A 20683-nucleotide genomic window follows, 5' to 3' on the forward strand; every position below is an offset into this window, starting at 1 on the left:
CTGCCCCTGTGGTCCATTGGTTAAGATTACTTCTGAGCAGGGCTTTTTTTCAGCAGGAACGCGGTGGAACGGAGTTCCGGAACCTCTTGAAAATGGTCACATGGCTGGTGGCCCCGCCCCCTGATCTCCAGACAGAGGGGAGTTTAGATTGCCCTCCGCGCCACTCCAGCTGTGAAGTGGCGCTCCAGCGGTGCGGAGGGCAATCTAAACTCCCCTCTGTCTGGAGATCAGGGGGGGTGAGGTCACCAGCCATGTGACCATTTTCTCTGAGGGCAACCCACTGAGTTCCACCACCTCTTTTCCCATAAAAAAAGCCCTGCTTCTGAGGAAGTGTCATTTTTAAAATGGGAAGAGGATTCAGCTTGTAACCGCAGTGTGGAGATAAGAGAGGTTGCTGCCTCCTCCATATAATTTCCCCAAGGCAAAATAGCCCAGGAAACCTAGACCATGCTAGCCAACAATAGTATCTTGTAGTTGGGCCCTTAGATATGGGAGACCTGTTCAGCCACAAGTGTTTCCAAATAACCTTTCAGCTGCCTTGGTCTAACTTACCTCACAGGGTTATTGAGGGAAATAAAGGGGGTGAGACCACATACTCTTTTGAGACAGGGTGGGATAAAAATGTCATAAATGCATTGCTAGAAAGGGAGGGATTCCCCTGGTTGCTTAGAAGGTGAGTTCTATTATAAAGATTCACATGCACACAGCTAAGAACTTCAACTTGAATTTATTAATCAAATAAATGCACACATCTCATTTGGAAAAAAGAAAAAAGTCTAAACAGTCATGTATTTTACATTTTTTAAAAAATATTTCTGATCTGTTGATGGCTTGTCAGTCTTCAACATACTCTTTTTTTTTCAGTAAAAGCAAGTACTCCTGCCCCATATATAGGAAGTGGGAGCTCTTTAAAAAACACATGGGGGAAGTTACATAATGGGTTGGAGCATAATAAACATTGAAACTACTTATTCCTATTGCCATAGATATTTCACATACACTGACATTCAACGAATGACAAAGATGACTTGTTGCTATGTACTTTGATAAACAAAGCTGCAGCATGTAAGACCTTGATGGGACTGTGAGCCGTAAGCGGGGTTAATTGATGTGGGAGAGCATGTTTGTGTAGGAAGGAGAAGCTGACGTGATGCTGTTGCAATCTCAGTTTCAATAAGACTGGATCGGCTCATCTTGATGCTGGAAGGGTCCTTGTGGCAGCAGTGAAGAAGAGATGCCAGATGGTCAGGGGGTCAAAGACACCGGATCTCAAGGACCAAGAAGTTCTCAGTCTTCTTCAGTAGTTCAACATCGAAGCTCCAGAAACATTTGTAAACTTGGATGGACATTTGCAATCCAGGAGCAATTTCAGTGCAAAATCAGTAGTAGGTCGGTGGGTTTTTTGATGGGCCACTTGCAGCCCTATAATCCAAGGGGCCAAGAGTCATGGTCAATTAAAGGTAAACACTCATTGCATGCTGGCTATTTCAGCACCGTTTGAACATGGAGGAGTTACATGTGCTGCTCGCAAGATCCTTTACCTCCTTAGCTGATCCCTTCAAGGCAGGAGCTATATCAGATTCTGTATATGCACAATAGCAAATATTCCAGGCCCTGAACTCTCTTAGGGGACAAATACCAGATGGGGCAGGAACTTCAAATGACCAAATAGGGCAGCAGAGACAAGAGAAAGAAGATACAGATCGGGATCATGTTCCACACAATCAGATGGATTGGCATCAGCGAGAGAAACAAGGTTATCTGAATTATGAGTAACAGGTACTATGGTTGATAGCAAGGGATTTCATAACCAGTTTTGGTTGCTATAGCAGCAGAGTAACTTTCACAATGGCTGGATTTCAGAGGAGCCTTTATGTACCATGAGCAAGAATGATGACTGTCACATCTCTACCACCTAAGATTAAGATGTATGGAATTTAAAGGGACTGTGGTCTTAGCAGGTAAGCTGTTCACTATAGGCTATTCTGCCTGTTCCTGCGCCAGCTGAGGGACCTATAGCACATCCAGACAGTCTTAGGTGGGTTCATGAAGCTGGGTTCTCAGACTCCCTGGGGTTGGATGCAGACTAAATTTTCCATCAGTAATATGGAAGTTTCCTGCCTCCCACTGATCTCCACAAAATGCTGTTTCTGGAAGATAATGGACCTCACGGGTCTACATGAAGGGGAATCAGTGGAAACTGTCGATTTAGTTTGGATCCAGCTCCCTTCCTGAAAGATCTGAAACACAAGTCAGAGGTTCAGCAGTTGCCAGCCTGTGCTCCTTGGGGAAGTCTTCGGGGAGGTTCCTCCTCAGAATCAACCTCAAAGTGGGTTTGGAAGTGCTACAGGTCTTGCTGGTTGGTGTTCCTCTGGTTCAAGTTCACTATCAGAGGGCCTCAGGAGCTGCATCATAAAAATACGGGATCTAATATGAGATGTTATAACAATGGCTACTGAGACAAAAGCCCCCAACTTTAAGATATAGATGCCCCTGGATTTTTGAGGCCTGGGATGCTACTATGCACATTCACAACAGTATCGGAAACAGAAGGCATCATGACACACGTAGTTTCCCGAGTGCCTGACCACCCACCTTCTCCCAGCAACATATAGATCTGACTCGAACTCTGGGAAGCAGCAGGATATATATATATATATATTTGTAAAAGTGAATCTTACAAGAAAATGTTCAAAATTAAATCGGCTTTTGGTGAATGCAATTACACAAGAAGGAAAGAGCAAAGGTTGAAGGGGAGGAAATGCAAGGAGAACTTCAGGCACAGGTGGCTTCTTGATTGTCCACAGGTATCTCATTACCATAGCTACTGTCTCCATATTGGCAGTAGGGAGGTATCTGAGGAGCTTCTATGATCAGCAGCCCTTCTGGTGATAAGGAAGCAAACACTGTGGTGGGATCGACCTCTCCAGGAAGCCTAGAAAAAAAAATCAATGGAACATTTGATGATGTGTTCTTATTTAGTCTCAGTGCACAGCCTCCTTCCACCCCCCACCTCCCACTTCTATTGTGAGCACACTATTGATTATTGTGAAAGGAAAGACTACAGCAGCTCCAGTTTATTTTTTCCCCTCTTTAAGGTTGAACTAGACATGAAACCCAATATGCAGCTACTACCGAAAACAGCAGTCCTGTGTCAAAGTTCTTGTCGTTGTAACGCTCAACAGACTTACCTTTTTGTTACCCAATAAATGGTAACCAATGAATCAGAACAAGATGGGGGATGCACAAACATAACAATGTGTAGTGACACTGATCCTACATGTTATGGGGAAGATGCCAGTTTCAGTAGCATCTTTGTAGGGGTTTGCCACATTCTGCCCTTTGGGCCCATCTACACTGAAAATTGAAACAGCTTTGAAATTAACTTGGCTTTCCCCAAAGATTTCTGCTGCTGGCTAACCATGAAGCATGGTTTACCATGAAGTGTGAATGCTATCTTAAGTGGGGGAGACGAAATATTTAAAGACCTGTTCTTGAAGATACTCAGGATTGCATTACAAGAAAAATATAGTTTAACTTAACAGCATCTGCAGGGGTTTTTTTTCATCTTGCCCAGGGCTCATTTCGAGGGGGAACATGCAGGAATGCAGTTCCGGCAGTTCCCCAAAGAGGTCACGTGTCAGGTGGCCCTGCCCACCTGACCCTCGGCCATTTTGGGCCAGTTTCAGCCTGGATTGGGGCCAAAACGGCCTGGATAGGGCTCTGATGGTTGCTGGATCACTCTCCCACTCAGCAGCGGCTCAATCCTGACCATTTTGGGCCCTTTTCCAGACATTTTCAGCCCCTTTTTTGCCATTTTGGGCCCAATTTTGGCCCTGAATGGCCAGGATTGGTTCCAAAACAGCCAGGATAGGTGACATCAGGGGGTGTGGCATATGCAAATCAGTTATGCTAATGACACACTTCTGGTGATGTCAAGGGGCATGGCATATGCTAATGAGTTGTGCTAATGTGTTATGCTAATGAGTTCCTCCAGCTCTTTTTCCACGAAATGACCCCTGATCTTGCCTATAGCCTTTTCGTTTTTATTACCGGGCATGCCTGGTAGGGTTGCCCTCGGTGGGCAACCCACAGGAGGATCGGGGACCAGAGACAGGTATCAAAGGCATTGCACTCAGTTGTGGTGTCATTTCTGGCTGGAATAGCTGAAGTGACATCACTGCATTGCATCACTCAATTCTTTCAGCCAGAAACGACATCACAGCATTGTGCAACGCCATTCCCCCCATTTTCCCTCCACCACCCCAGTGACTGCTGACAGGGGAGGCAGGCAAATGACAAACCTAGCATCTATAACTCATAGGTTTTTAAACAAAACAAATTTATTTATAAGGACAAGAAGAAATGGCCTGCTGACTATTAGCACAAATGCTATTAAAAACTGACAATTGTTTTGCTGTTACTTTGCTTTATTTCCATTTTATTTCCATTGTTTTAAATTTTGTGACCGTAGGCTGACCCTGATGTTCCAGGATGAAAGCCAAAGAGAACTGTTCAGTAAATTGTTGGCAGCTGTAGAAACTCTGTGAAAAAGTTATAAATTCATTACGTTTGAAAAGTCCATTTCATTGTTTCACACCAGTAACTGATTTATTTTTGTAATTAGCAGAATCCTCAAAAACGTGATGATTGAAGTATCCTCTTTAACTTGTTCTAATAAAATTAAAGATTTTGAAATACTTGCTCCAATTGACCAAATCTTTTAAAAAAAACCAAGTAAATGATCCACTCTACCCACCCCAGCTGATCCCTAAACAATGGAGAAATAAGACTTGCACCCAGAGGGTTTATGGCTGAGGAGGGGTAATATCCAAAATTAACGTACTTATTTGCAGTTTCCCACTGACTTTGGACTAATGATTAATGAAAGAAATCTCCTCCTTAACTGATAGGGGTTACTTTAGTGTGAAACATTAACTGAAGAAGAGGGTGGAATGGTGAGGGCTGAATTATGCATACTTTTCTGCTGAGAGGAGAACCCATCCTTCTCCTGGTATTGTAATTCTGGCTTTGTGTGAGAAAAGTCTTTGTGTAAATCTGTGTAAATTCCTTGGCAGGCACCAGTTTGACTGGAAGCTGTTCTCATCTGGGGCAGTTTAAGCCAAGCAGAACACTCAAGAACATTTTGCATTAGAGCAGAAATGACACATGTCCAAAAAAGGAGCTCCTCCTCAGGCAGCAGTTAATACTCAAGAAGAGACAAACAGAGGCTGGCCTACTTCTCATTAAGCTAGTAAACCTGTGCTTGGGCAGCCTGTCCCTAAGGTTGCCAACAGGTTCCTCTAATGGAGGTTTAATGAGTGGAAATGGGTAGCTTTTCATGGCATAGGTCAACCAGAAAATAACATCCTATTAAGCCTTAATTAAAGGGACAGGACATTTCTTTTCTCTAGGCAGTTGGCAGGTCTAGCTGTACCTCTTCAGGCTGCAAGTGAGGACTCACATGGCCAAAATGTCCTTCAAAATCATGTTCATGTAGTCATTTAATTATTTTTATTTTCATTTATACCCTGCCTTTCTCCCCAGTGGGGATCCCAAACAGCTTACATAGTTCTCATCTCCATTTAATCCTCACAATAACCCTGTGAGGTAGGTTTGACTGTGTGACTGGCCCAAGCTCACCCAGTGAGCTTCCATAGCAGAATGGGGATTCAAACCTGGGTGTCCTAGGTATTAGTCTGAAGCTCTAGCCACCACATCATGCCACCATGTTATGTAAGGACAACCACCAGGGCAGTCTTTGTGATTCTGGGGCCCTGGGCAAAAATCAAGGATAGGACACCAGAATCACTGCCATCCCCTGCAAGGCCTCCTGCTGCCTCTGTCTCCGAATACCAGGATCCAGGGGCAGCCCTTGCCCCAAGTGAGGCTGGAAGAAGTCGCTGCCAGAAGCCTCCTGCCTGAGTTTCAGATGATTAAACTTATACCTCAGGAGGGGTCTATAAGGAAGAACACCCTCCTTATATCATTGCTTAAACTTATACCTCAGGAGGGCTCTGAAGCGTTGTGTGAGTGGAAATAAAAGTGGTTATAACCAGAGCCTTCCTGAGGTATAAGTTTAAGCAATGATATAAGGAAGGTGTTCTTGAGGTAAAAGTTTAGGTAAAGTAGAAAACACCTGAAGCTTTGTGTGAGTGGAAATAAAAGTGGTTATAACCAGAGCCTTCCTGAGGTATAAGTTTAAGCAATGAGTTTCAGATGGGGCAGCTGCAAGTGACTGATGCTTATGATTGCCAACCTCCACACGGGGCTTGGAATGACAGTTCCTCTAGAGAAAATGGCTGCTTCGGAGGGTAGACTCTATGGTATTATACACTGCTGAGGTCCCTTTCTTCCTCAAACCCTGCCTTCCCCACGCTCCACCCCAAATCTCCAGGAATTTCCCAACCTGGTGTGGGGCTGTGGGCAGTCAGCTCCCCCTCCCGGCATAGGGCATAGGGCACTTCCTTTGTTGCCTACTGGTTAAGGCCACCCCAGATGGCCACTTGCTTATATGCTTTAAAAGAAGATTTGATTGATTCATGAAGGAGAGAACCTTCTGGAGGATACTGGAACAATTTGTTAGGGAGAGATGGCACAAATAGGCATGTACAGAAAGATCTTAAGCCCTTAACCAGGAGAAATATTCAGCCTTTGAGCCCAGAAGTATTCATTATTTATTTATTTACTTCATTTATACACTGCCTTTCTTCCCAGCAGGGACCTAAAGCAGCTTACATCGTTCTTCTCTCCTCCATTTTATCCTCACAACAACCCTACGAAGAAGGTTAGGCTGAGTGTGTGTGACTGGCCCAAGATCACCATGGCAAAGCAGGGATTCAAACCTGGGTCTACCAGGTCCTAGTCCAGCACCACACTGGCTCTCTGGTATGAGAAGCATTCATGAACAGATCCCATTTGCTTTAGCTTCCAGTCCTATACTTGGGATTCCTTGCAACTCTGAGACTTCTCTCTATGCCCCTGCCAGGAAACGATTTAAAACAAAATACTTGGATTTAAGCCTGTTCAACCTTGGATATGTCAACGTTGATAATTTCAGTGCCATGTCACTGATGTAAACCTTTTCTGTCTTGCCATTAAATGGAATTGTTTCATGAACAGTTTTTCAAAACCATACACTTCTTTTTGCAACCTGTAGAATAAATTGTTTATTTTGTAGATGCTATCCTTGACATATATCTCTTTCTTTTGTCATGCCCCTCCCAATAAAACAATTGTAACAGAATGATAGAGATTACTGGGGGAGGGAGAGGAAGCTGACAAAATAACTTTTGTTCTTGATTCCATTGTGAATATTTTTTGTTGAATGTCAGGGACAGTTGTTGCAGAGACTTGGAGGCAGGCAAAATGGGGAATGCAAGTTTTTAAAAACCACTAGGTCAGCTTTTGTTGATGTTGGGGAATGAAGAAAATGAGCCCGTGTGAGATCAGTTGGGTAGTACTGGTTTAGCTGTGGTACAGGAGGTCTTCCAGTTGCTAGAAACTTTAACCGATTTGGAAACTTATTTGGACTGTGATCTGAATGTTTTCAAAGGAGGGGTGGGTTGTGTTCTTTCCTACAAGGGAACTGTGTCATCTTGCCCCAAAAGGAATCTTTGCTTCTTAATTCTAAGGATATAAGAACTGACTGCAGCAGTTAAACAGGGAGAGAAAGACATTCTGTATATGCTTAGAAGTACTTTTATAATCACTCTGTAAGTCTCTCTACACAATACTTTTGATACATGTTCTTCATGTGTTAGGAGACACAATGTTAGCTAGGAAGCGTAGTTTTAAAAACAGAGCCAGTGGAGATTGTTTAGGAAGGAATGGATTCTCTCATGGCCCTCTGCCGCCTCTGGTGTCTCCCCTTCTGGAGCCTTTGCCCTGCCAAGGCTTGGTTAATTCAAAGTTTTATGCAGCAAGGGTGGCAAGGTAAAAGCTGCAGAAAGGGAGACAGTCCGGCATGCCAGAGGTGGTGGATGGCAATCTCTGGTGGCTCTGTCTTTCAAAGCTACGCTTGTTAGAGAGAGACTAAGGCTGAGGCATTTACTTAATTTAGATGCAGGTTTTGGCACAGTGGGAAAAGATGTTTCTCAGAATGCAGTGTAATCCCCCAGAATCTAGAATTTAGGTCAGCTTAATTAATTAAAAGCATCTGGATCGACTAAAAAGGTGGCCCTTATTAATTGGTCAGAATATTTTAAACAAAAAAAAAGGATTTTCAATGCAAACCTTTATAAAAGAATAAATGGCAGAAAAGTTTCTAGAAGAGGCATTCCCTCTTGTGTGTGGGAAAGAACTGAGTTCCAAGGACAGAACTCATAGCATGCATCTGATCGCCAGGGCCCAGGCAGGGCACAATTAAAATGTAATGTTTAGGTTAATGCCTCTGTGGTTTCCAGAGAAAGGATAAGAATCTCAGAATGAAGAGACATTATTTCCTGTTACATTTGCCATCCTCTAGGTAGAACCTGCGTATCTCTCAGGATTACAGCTGATCTCCAGACAACAGAGATCAGTTCCCCTGGGGAAAAAATGCCAGCTTCAGAAATAAAATTCTAGGATATACCACAGATTCTAGGTGAAATCCCTCCCCAAAATTTCTCCTCAAAAACACTGCTCTCAAATCTCCAGGAATTTCCCAGGTCCTAGTTGGCAACCCTATTTCCTGCTTGTTTCAAAAGCTCTGCTCCATCCCAAACTTTCAATTTGTGTTCTGCCTTTCCGTTGACCTGAGTATCATTCCTTCTCTCCACTAGGTTCCGTGCCATCTCAAGTAGGTTCCAGCCCATAATCTAAGGCAAAATTTGCACTAGCCCAGTGATAACCAAGCAGCTAATATGCGACAAAGTGTCCAAAATATAAAATAGTATGTATTACAGGACATGCACCATCATTTCCCCCTCTTGCCTAATGTGATTTCACTTCTAGTCTATTGAGTCAGGGAGGATATAGCAACACAAACCAGGAAAGGCAGGACCCCACAGGCTGCCTTGCTCCTGCTTGTGAGAGTCATAAATCCTATCTGCTGCTGCCTCTTTTGTGTGCTTCAGGCAGGTTGGCCATCAAGGCACAAGTCAATTCCATTTCAAAAAAGCCTCTGAGCCTTGCAATCCCGGGGCTTAACAAAATAGGCAGAGAAAGTTCTGGAGCATGACTCAGTGTTTAAAAGTAAACAGCGGGGGCTAGAGACCGTGATGCATGGATTCCTAAATAGATTTTTAAATGGTTGCTGGTGATGAGTCACTTTCTAGGGTAACTCTAAGCCTAAGCAGGAAGTCACCACCACTCAGCCACCTGTTTTCTCAAAATTCCCCTTCCTTCAAGGGCCATGAGCCCACAATTTGGGACAACCTGTGGGTCTTTCTTGGTCATCCTCTGCCTAAGGACAGATTATAAATCTGAACACACCTGTCTGTTAGCTACCAGGATTTCGACTAGGGTTGCCAGCTCCAAGTTGAGAAATTCCTGGAGATTTGGGGAGGTAAAGACAGGAGAAGGCAGGGTTGGGGGAGGGAAAGGACCGTGGCATGGCATAATTCCATAGAGTCCACCCTCCAAAGCAGACATTTTCTCCAGGTGAACTGATCTCTGTGGCCTGGGGCTCAGTTGTAATTCTAGGAGATCTCCAGCCACCACCTGGATACTGGCAACCCTAATTTCAACTGCAGATGAAAAGACACTTAAAGCCAGGGAACTGTTCTACAGATTACTGGGGTCTTCACCTGGTAAATCAGGTCCCCTAAATAGGGAACATGCTTGTAGAACCAACACCAGCTTGGGGGAGGGCTTGGGTTACAGTCTATGAAAGAAGGATCCTGGAAGATAGGAAGAAACAAAAACTCAATTGGTGAAGGAAAGCAGGATGTGTGAATGGAATGAACACTGTAGATTCCCTCTTGCTATCATAGGAGACTCTGGAGCAGAGGTATCTTACAGGCAACTTCTTGAGCTACTGGTAGCTTTCCAGCTACTGCAGAATAGCTCATGCATGACTTAAAAGCAGGGCTTTTTTTCAGCAGGAACGCGGTGGAACGGAGTTCTGGCACCTCTTGAAAATGGTCACATGGCCGGTGGCCCTGCCCCCTGATCTCCAGACAGAGGGATGTTTAGATTGCCCTCTGCGCCATGCCAAGGGCAATTTAAACTTTAAAAAACTCTCCCCTTGTTCCAGCTGACCCAAAGTGACATCATCGTGCAGTCCTAAGTTCCACCACCTCTTTTCCCAGAAAAAAAGCCCTGCCTAAAAGACTTAGGAAAAGATCTCAACCTGAAAAGATATGCTGTGTTTTAATTTTTTTTAAATGTCATACGATTTTTCTTCGTGCTGTTTGTACAGAACAAAACTTGGTAACATGCCAAGGGGGTGGGGGAAGTAACTGTCATTAAAAAAAGGTTGGTGACCCCTGTTCTGGAGCATACTCTGATTTGGTATAAGGCCTGGTCAACTCAGAGGCCATACACTTGGTCCCTGAGTTGGCCATTGGCCACATTAAGAGAGAGACAAAATGCCAGCACTGGTGTCACTGGGACTGCCTGGCAGCTGGTACCAGTCATCATAAGCCCTTGCCCAGATGCAAGGTGGGTCAGCTTTGTAAGTGTAAAGAAATATGCAGAAAGGACGCCTTATTAGTATTTCTAACTCTCCAAGATAGACACACAATAAATCTGTATAAAAGAGCCTGTTTTTGTATTATTCTCTATCATAAAATGGATTTTAGACAGACAGAAGTTTACATCTGAAGTATTTCTGTGTGCTTTTTGGCCCACAGCCTTTTCCTTTATTTTTAAAACTCTACTTTGCTATTCTCTTTTTGGTTTTTATGGGTCATAAGTCAATTCCTCCTTTTTAGAAATATCTTTAATTGTTTTAAAGAGGAGGAGAATGATGGCATTGGGGGAGAAGAGAGAAAAGAAAGAAAGATGCAAACATTATGCCGTGTCACAGGCGAAGGCTAAAGATATCCCTTGAAAAGACCAGCCACGATTGTATGGGCTGTTTCATAAAAGTTCTAAAGGCCAGCAGTATAGAATTGAGATCAAGAGCTGAAAATAAACAGTGCAATGATGAATACTAAATCCTATAGGCCTAACAGGGCTATAGGCAAAAAGCAAAACCCTACAGCATACAGAACAACATCACAAAGCAGACAGAACAGCATGGAAATTAGTGTTTCAGACATTGGTACGGCCACAAGAGACAGTGCCAATGTGACTGTTTTTTAAAGGGCTTTTGTTGTTTAAAGGCTGTTGTTCACATGATGCTTAGGGACTGGTGAAATATTACCCTTACAGGGTGGGGTTCCAGCCAAACACTGTGACGTAAGTACCAGAGAGTTCCCAAACATGAAGAGTGCCCCATCTTGAACCTCTTGTGGGGTCTTTAAAATTCATAGCAACTTAGGCCACTATCAGAAGATAGTGAACCTGGACTATGCTACTATACCAGGTTGCTGGAACGGTCAAAATGGTTTTAATATTATTGGCACCCTCCACCCCATATCAGTTCGACAGAAGAAAGTTTCAGAACTAGGACAGGCTGAGGGCAAAGAAGTTTGTGTGCCGCTTTGCTTTCCTGGGGGACAGCTTCTGTATGAATCGTGCCAGACACAAATACTCATTCTCCTGCCATAGTCATTTACGAACACAGAACAAAGGCCCAAACGGGTGTAATATGATCTAGAATGGAGCCTTCCAGCGTTTTTAAATGGCAACAGCAGTTTGTAGGGCCCTCTTCAAATCAGGGCTTTCGGGTGGTGGTACAGGGGTCTAAACTTTCCCTTTTGACTTCTTTGATCAAAACTGATACCCACAAGCTATTATTAGACAGGAAAAGAGAAAGTGCCTGTCTTCTTTCCCTTTTAGGGATAATAACAGTGGAAGGGGCAGGGTGTTTTTCAGTTGGTGAGACTACATGAGCCAGGGCAAAGTCCCCCCACCCCATCTCCCCACACTGCAGCTGCTATTGTCCTTTTAAAAAGCTGGGAAGATCTGTTCATGTATCTTTTGGATCTGCATCTATTTTGGCCCCCATGTTCCAATAAGGTGACCGTGTGAATCCTGTGGATTTGAAAAGATGCACTGTGCTCCCTCCACCCCCGGTCCCTGCAATATTCAGTCCTTTCCCCATACATTTAACAATGATTCAATGCTAGTCAATACAGTAATCAATGTTGCTCATCAATATGGTCATCAATCATATATACTGAAATGTATCACTGATAGGCAAACCTGCCAAGGAGGTGCGTGTCCCTAACTTTTAACACAGATACTGAATGTAGAAAAAGAAAACCCGCCATGTTTATGTAATACACACGATCCTCTCCAACCCTGTGGTAGAAAACACTACCACACAATAAGCCAGTCATCTGTATTGCTTTCAAGGTACATAGTGCTCCATTTTCAGATTTTTCAAGCATAGGACTTTAAGAAGTGACAGCGTAGGAGTGAAACTGTGTATTACACTGGCTGATTCCGCACACGTTGGATAATGCACTTTCAATGCACTTTATCAATCGTTTGAGGTGGATTTTTTGTTCTGCACACAAAAAAATCTGTTCCAAATGATCTATAAAGAGGATTGGAAGTGCATTATCCAATGTGTGCGGAATCACTCAGAGGGGAACATATCCTCCCCGCTTCCCTCATGCAATGGTCCCAGTCCAAATTAGTCTCTCTCACACTTGCTATATGAAAAAAAAAAATCTGGGAGCTCCATTTGTAGAACTACCATAATCATGTGTGGTTTGGCCCTTAAGGAGCCTGACTTGAGATACATGCACATGGTAACTTTATTTGCCAGTGTCTTTTGCATCTCCTTGCACAAAGGGATGCATGTGTGAAGGGGTGAATTGCAAAGATCCACACAGAGATACATGAAGAAGATCAGTAGAACAAAACTGCTAAAGGCCTCAATACTTACTGGATTTTCTTAGTGAAGTTTTTGGAGACTATTCCTCCTTCTTCTTGCTGCTCTTCATGTTTACCTGCCAATATTAGAGTGGTGGGGGAAAAAAAAACCTTCAGTAAACTCAGACAGAACACGTTTCCAAACAATACCTCTCATTAAAAAAAACCATTCTGGGACTTTCCTCATGTCAGCTGTTACACTCAATTCATTAGACCCTCCATCCTGTAGATTATAGCTAGCTAACTCCTTTTTTAGTCTACTCTTGCTCCATCATATACAACTAGGGTTGCCAGCTCCAAACTGGGAAATTCCTGGAGATCTGGGGGGTGAAACCTGGAGAAAGTGGGGTTTGGGGAGGGAAAGGACCTCGGCATGGCATAATTCCATAGAGTCCAGCCCCCCAAAGTAGCCATTTTCTCCAGGTGAACTGATCTCTGTGGCCTGGAGACCAGTTGTAATTCCAGGAGATCTCCAGCCACTACCTGGAGGCTGGCAACCCTATACACAACTCTTCCCTCACCCAGTTTATCCTTACAACAACCCTGCGAGGTAGGTTAGGCTGACAGGAATGACTGGTCCAAGGCCATTTTGTAAGCCTGAATTGGGACCTGAGTTCAAACACTTTAACCACTATATGACGCTGGCTGTCTTCTACCCAATTTGAATTCTATTAGCTCTTTACCTTGTACAACATCTTACATTAACCTCCCGTTTCAGTGGGGGCCAATAAGAACCACCACATTTTATTTTTGCCTACTGCCTTGCAAGAGACTGTCTCATTTAATGCTGGAGAGATATTTACCCTTCTGCTGCCTCTCATATTCACAGAAGGAAAATGCTATCCTTCCCCTCTTTTGTTCCAGTAATTTGGTACACTTAAAAACCTGTTCTGCATCCAATGCCATCTAAATTAGTCCAATTTAGTCTGCAGCACATCTTGTTTTCCACGTTGACATTGCAATTTCAGGTCACTGTACTTTGAATGTACGAAGCTGCCTTATGTTGAATCAGACCATTGGTCTATCAAGGTCAATATTGTGTCCTTTGACACTACAGAGTCTTGGCTGGAGGCTATCCCCTTCACCTACTACCTCATCCTTTTAACTGGGAAATTCCAGGGATTGAATCTAGGACTTGGTGCATGCAAACCCCTAAAGGCCTCACTTCGAAACAAAGCATTTCCTCTCACTCTGCTTTTTTTTGCCTTTCTTTCTAGTGAACATCCATCCTGAAGAAGAGTTTTAGAGAAGTCAAAGGCCTGTAACCATGCTTCAAGATGCACACCATTTTGTGATGTTTGGGTTGGTACTGCATGATTGTTGCTTTTGGAATTTGTCTGCAAACCAGCATAGCTACTTGGTTGCAACCTGAACTTGCAAATGGCTCACTTCAGGTAGGACTACGTATTATGTAGTTCTGTAATAATTTTTCCAAGAGATATTCTTTTCTTTTACTGATTGCAGGATGGAATTTTAAAAAGGGGAATGGTGGGTATATGATTCTTTCCCCTTATCTTATTTTTTTGCCCCAAATTGCTCCCCTTCTGCTTTTACTCAGTGCTGGAGAAAACTTTCCCTGAACACTGAAAATTAGATACCAAAGGAAAAGGTTCTTGCCCCCTTGACAAGCTAGTTTTCTCTGTTCAAGGGACTCCGTAGGAGCAGTCCATCACATGACTGATATGTGATATCACCCCCACAGTCTAAAACACTGGCCCAGTTACGGTTTCAGGATTTCCATGAGAGTTAACTAACTTTAAACTAACTTACATTGTAGAGATACCAGCTCCTGGCTGAGAAATTCCTGGAGATTTTGGAGGTGAAGCCTAGGGAAAGCAGGGCTTGGGGAGGGGAGGGATCTCAGCTGGGTATAATGCCATAGAGACCACCTTCCACTGCAGTCATTTTCTCCAGCAGAACTGATTTCTGTTCCTGGAGATGAGTTATAATTCTGGGAGATCTCCAGCCACTACCTGCGGGTTATGTGAACCCTAGTTTGTTGTGAGGATAAAATTGTCTTGCATGAAGAGTGGGAAACAGCTCTGACCAATTAACTGACCCGAATTCAGTTTATTTTTCTCTTTAAGCTAAGTTTTGGAAGCAACTCCCTGTTACGTCATCCAAGCATGTGGTGTTTGTTTAACAAGCTGAGTCCTCGGGAACAGGTGTAGGCTGAAGCAGCTTAATATATAAACACTCAGACGAACTATGAGCAGTGGCATTTTCAGGCAAAGACAGGCCCATAGCCTACTGCATAGCAGACTGACTGGCTCTGTTTTACTCCTTGCCAACTTCAGGGTGCTCTAGCAAAAAGTAAAAGGCGTAGGTGAGAGTGGACACTTCCCAGATATGACTTTGGAGGAACAGCTGAGGAAATGCCTCTATGCACAAAGAGCTCACATTAATTTTGGAGCGGAGGCCCCCATCCGTTCTAGAGAAGATCACATATGTTCAGATTACAAGACTGAGGACGTTGGGCCTCGGGATTTAATTTGAGCGAAATTTCACTGCGGCAGCCTGAGGCAGTCAGGGTTGCTGAGAGCCACCACGGCCCCCCAGACAAAGATTCCTTCTGGACTTCTGCTCTTCACACCATATTTGGGCTCCACCTCACATTCAGAAGAACACACACAAAATGCTAGATTGGAACTGCTATCCCCCCATGTGACACTTTACCAGAGCCCCCAGGATAAACTGGGAAACCATAATTTTGTACCCGTGGGCAGCCTTGTTTGGAATTTTATGCTGGAATCCTCCAGATGTTGTTTTGGCTCTAAAACAGCTGTGGGACATCTGGGCCATGTCACTAGAGAAAGAAAGGATGATTCCCCCTCCCCTTCCCCACAATTTCCTCACTTGAGAATAGTCTGTCTAAGCTGCCATGGCAGGGGGAAAACAGTATTTACACTGGCTGCTTCCACACACGTTGGATAATCCACTTTCAATACTTTTTAGTGAAGATTTGAAACTGATTTTCCATGTGTGGAACAAAAAATCCACTTCTGAAGGATTACGAAAGTGCATTGAAAGTGCATTATTCAACGTGTGTGGAAATGGCCATTGTGTCTCAATGGCTGGAAGGGCAGAAGAATCACACACACACACCCAATTTCCCCTAGTAAGTAATCTGCGGAATTATGGTGTTAAAAAGGAGTCATCAATAAAGGTAGTTGCAGAACTTAAAAAAAAAATCTACCCCAGCTTTTCTTTCTGCTGGTATGCATGAATCTTGTGTCCCTTGTGTAAGCACCGAGTCATTACTGAGTACTGACCCATGTGGGGGGATGTCACATCACAATGTTTTCTTGGCAGATTTTTTGTTACGGGGTGGTTTGCAATTGCCTTCCCCATTGTCATTGCCTACATGACAGTAGGCAATCAGATATAACACATCCCTCTTTACTAGAACTTAAGGGGTACCCTGTGGAATTGATGGGCAATAAATTTGAGGCCGTCAAAATGCAGTACTTTCCCCATCTATGACTAATTAATTGTGGCATTCATTGCCAGGGGATGCAGTGATGGCCATGAACACAGATGGCTTTCAAAGAGAATTAGACAAGTCCATCGGTGGCTACTAGCCATGATGACTAAAGAGAACCTCTGAATACTAATGCTTGTAGGCATTGTCAGGCGAAGGCCTCAGCCCCATTAGCTGGCCCTCCAGGCCAACAGAGTAAAACGGAGTGCTAGAGATGGACCACAGGTCTGATCCAGAAGGGCTCTTCTTTTGTGTTCTTCTTACCACAGACTGGATCTTCATGGAACTTTACCCACAATGCCCTTCACAGCAATGCACTCAAACAGTGAGAAATCAAATAATTTACATGCACAGTTTCAATTGGTCCTTCCTTAGTGGATTTGCTTTTTTGTGGCATAGGTGGGGAATTTCAGGGTTTCTCTCCACATCTCACATTTTGGGGGACCTTTTAATTGTTTTAAAGTAGTTCCCCTCTCATCTGTTTTGGAATCCCGGCCTCCAATCCCTGCTCCCTTTGTCTCCCTCGCCAACTCTCTTTGGGCTTTTTAAGATGTTGTCAGGTACATGAAATTTAATCAAAGATACAAAACTGGGTTGGCAGCAGTGCTGCTTGTTCATCTCATTCCAAAGCCTGGGGGAAAGGCAGATCAAAGGAAAACCCGCTTTTCAGAGCTGCAAATAAGACAGCTTGTAAGAAGCAGGGAGGGAAGCACGGCAACTCAGCAACATCCTTGCCAATCCCTGATGATGTGGCATCTGGAAGTTAATTAAAAACAAACCAAAACATAAGGAGAATGGCCCCATTTTAAAATTGGAGAACTAAATCTGAGACACAGTCCTGGGGCGTACAAAGCAGAGATAGGGCCAGCGCACTTCCGGATCTAGGACTTGCACATTCTTCTGACCCAGCCTTCTGTGCCACCCTGCCGCCAGTCCTCTTTCCCACCGGAATCCAGTTTGTTATAGCAGGCTAGGAAGGAGGCTGGTGCATGAGGGCAACCTGCACGGAGGCATAGTTTGGTGAGCCAGTTGGGTGTAGTGGTTAAGAGCGCAGGACTCTAATCTGGAGAGCCGGGTTTGATTCCTCACTCCTCCACTTGAAGCCAGCTGGGGGACCTTGGGTCAGTCACAGCTTCTAGCTCTCTCAGCCCCACCCACCTCACAGGGTGTTTTGTTGTGGGGATAATAATGACATACTTTGTAAACTGCTCTGAGTGGGTGTTAAGTCATCCTGAAGGGCGGTATATAAATCGAATGTTGTTATTGTTATTTATTATTATTAATTATTATAGCTGCACTTGGTCCCACTAGCCTTGTAATATTTCAGCAGGATCTCCAGGTTGCAATCTGGGGTCTCTCAGATTCAACTACAAACTCTGTGGCTAATGATGGCTCTTAAAAAAAATCTACCAAAAATGAAGGAGTGCAAACCCACTAGGGTTGCCGTCTTTCTTGAATGAAATGTGGCCCAGAAAAGTCAACCTTACATTTTTCCTTCCCTGCATGAAGATGCTGTGTTGCGAGAACTTGACGTGTCCCCTTGCTGCCTGCTAAACATCTAAGACAGAGACCATCTGTCTTTAGAAAAAGGTGGCAATCGTATTTAACCAGGGCTTTTTTTCTGGAAAAGAGGTGGCGGAACTCAGTGGGTTGCCCTCGGAGCAAATAGTCACATGGCTGGTGGCCCCGCCCCCTGATCTCCAGACAGAGGGGAGTTTAGATTGTCTAAACTCCCCTCTGTCTGGAGAGCAGGGGGCGGGGTCACCGGCCATGTGACCATTTTCAAGAGGTTCCGGAACTACGTTCCACCGCGTTCCTGCTGAAAAAAAGCCCTGTATTTAACAATGGCACACGCCCTTTTAAAGAATTGCTTTCTACTGGGAAATAGACAAGAGGAGGGCCTGATGCTTTCCCAGTGGCTGATACTCTGTATTTAGCCCAGGAAACACTGGTGTGTGTGCAATTAAGATATTCATAAGGGATATGGTGGTATTTTGTATATTTGGTATATATCAGCATTTAGATATAAAACTAAGCTTCACCTTTCCACATGGGGGCAATTCCCCATTGCGCTCTCATTGCTGTTGCGGACACAGAGACATTCACAGCTGCAACGCAGTCTCCACACATAGGAATGTGTATGTTTCCCCCCTGTGCTTGCCATTTTCTCCCCTCGTTTCTGCAGTTCCTCCTGTAGGTTTTTCAACCAGTTGCAAGTATATTACTATAGTTTAATGACACTGCAGATTTTTTTTAAGAAATGCAGCAAAAAGCCTGGCATGAGGAGAAATGGAGTCGCACCACATCTGAACTTGAAGGTGTGGAAATCCACGTCTTCTGATCCACATGAATCCCAAACTCATTTTGGGTAAGATCTTTCAGAAAAGATCTGAAGCAAAGCAGGTTTGCGAAAACCCTCAGATGAGACAATGAAGACCAGCAAGGTCTACGGCTGCACAACAGTGTTGTGTTGAAGCACACCCCAAACCACTGCAGTTCGAGGCGGGGTGGGGTGGGAAATGTGGAACAAAAACTCCATGTGGAAGTAACCCCAATCTCCATCCCTTTAAGACTCACTCTCCTGTTGTAGGAGCCATTCAGGGTTTCTCAGTGTATATGCAGACGCTGCTGGCTCAATTCAGACAAACCAGCAAATTGCAGGATCTGAACCACTCAGACATGTGACTCATTTTTCCCCCTGCCTCCCCTCTCATGTGCTGCATCCTTCTCAGAGCCAAGCTACAAGTGACGCCTCACACAGGTTGGACACTTATCAGCTTCCCTCAAGTTTTGATGGGAAATGTAGGCATTCTGGTCTTGCAACTTTAATGGAGAGCCAAACTGTAAAACCAGGATGCCTACATCCCATCAAAACTTGAGGGAAGCTGACAAGTGTCCAACCTGTGTAAGGCGTCACTTGTAGCTTGGCTCTCAGTTTCCCATTTAATGCTCTCAAATTTTGCCATAATATATGAATTTGCCAGTTCTAGCTCGGTTAAGAGTCTAGGGGTTATATTGGATCCAGCACTACTACTAGAGAAACAAGACAGCTGTAAAAAATGCTTTCTACAATCTCACTCTAGCCTGGAAGATGGATTCTTATCTCGACACAGCCAACCTGGCCACCTAGATCCATGCTATGGTAACATCAAAACTTGACTATTGTAACATCAAAACTTGACATTGGTTTTCCATCTAAGTTAACTAGGAGGCTCCAGTTGGTGAACAATGCTGCCGCTCGACTGTTATCAGGAGCGCGCAGGAGCATGGACATCACTCCCATCCTACAGTCACTCCATTGGCTACCTATCAGTTACCGTGCTCAATTCAAGGTATTGGTTATTACATAGAAAGCTCTTCACGGCCTTGGACTGACATACCTATGGGACTGCCTCCCTCCCTATGTTCCTCCACAGCAACTTCACTCATCTGAACAGGGTCTCTTGCAGGTGCCAGCCTGCTCATGGGTGAAATGAACAGCAGCCTGTACATGGGCTTTCTTTGTGGTGGCCCCTGCTCTATGGAATAGCCTGCCTGAGGTGGTCAGGAGAGCCTCCCCCCTCTTCTGGCTTTCTGCAAACGATGCAAAACCGAATTACTCACAAAGGTTTTTTACTCAGATAGGAGGGCCGTATTGTAGGGAGGGGGTCTCAGATGTTTTGCTAATGCGTTAGGGACCATAGACTTCACCATTATGTTGCCTTACATATTATCTATTGCTTTAAATATGTACGCGTATATACTACTTGCGCTTCATCATGTTGTCTAATGTCAGTCCTAGAATTGATTATGTTCTGTTTCAGCAATTCTTCAACCCCGTATTGGAACCTTGCTAATGCTATGACTTTGTAAACTTGTATTCATTTACCCTATGACATTGTTTAAGGAAAAGTCCTTGACACTGTATGGAAATGCCTGCCATTGTCCTTGCTATCTCACACTATGTAATCCACCTTGAGTCTCAGTGAGAAAGGGCAGACTATAAATGATGTAAATAAATAAATAAAATAAATAAATAGCTAGCATTTGCCTTCCAAACCAGATATGGGAGCTATAGTTTGAAGTGGGTTTCCAGTTCTAGATTTGAAAGGCTAGAACTAACTTTATTCATTAATTTACTTCATTTATATACCACTCTTCTCCCCAATAAGGACACAAAGTGGTTTGTAACATGCTCCCCATCTCCATTTTTATCCTCACAACACCCCTATGAGGTAGGTTATGTTGAGCATGTGTGACTGGTCCAAGGTAAGCCAGCAATCTTCTATAGCAGAGTAGGAATTTGAACCT

At 44.0% G+C, this 20683-nt stretch overlaps 1 protein-coding gene across 5 annotated transcripts in view; it reads right to left on the reverse strand.

The window, feature by feature from the left end:
- Window positions 1-711: 711 nt before the first annotated feature.
- The window catches only part of HSPB8 (heat shock protein family B (small) member 8), a 41080-nt gene continuing 21108 nt past the window's right edge, over window positions 712-20683 (reverse strand). For 4 of the 5 annotated variants that reach the window (XM_054996163.1, XM_054996161.1, XM_054996162.1 and 1 more), the window contains 2 exons: window positions 12926-12989; window positions 712-2935 (listed from right to left, as the gene is read on the reverse strand). In XM_054996163.1, coding sequence (XP_054852138.1) covers window positions 2776-2935; window positions 12926-12989 — 224 coding nt within the window. In that variant the 3' untranslated portion in view covers window positions 712-2775. The remainder of the gene's footprint in view (window positions 2936-12925; window positions 12990-20683) is intronic. The other variant, XM_054996164.1, reaches the window with a different exon arrangement.

Source organism: Eublepharis macularius, chromosome 13, assembly GCF_028583425.1.
Source record: "Eublepharis macularius isolate TG4126 chromosome 13, MPM_Emac_v1.0, whole genome shotgun sequence".
Lineage (NCBI taxonomy): Eukaryota > Metazoa > Chordata > Lepidosauria > Squamata > Eublepharidae > Eublepharis > Eublepharis macularius.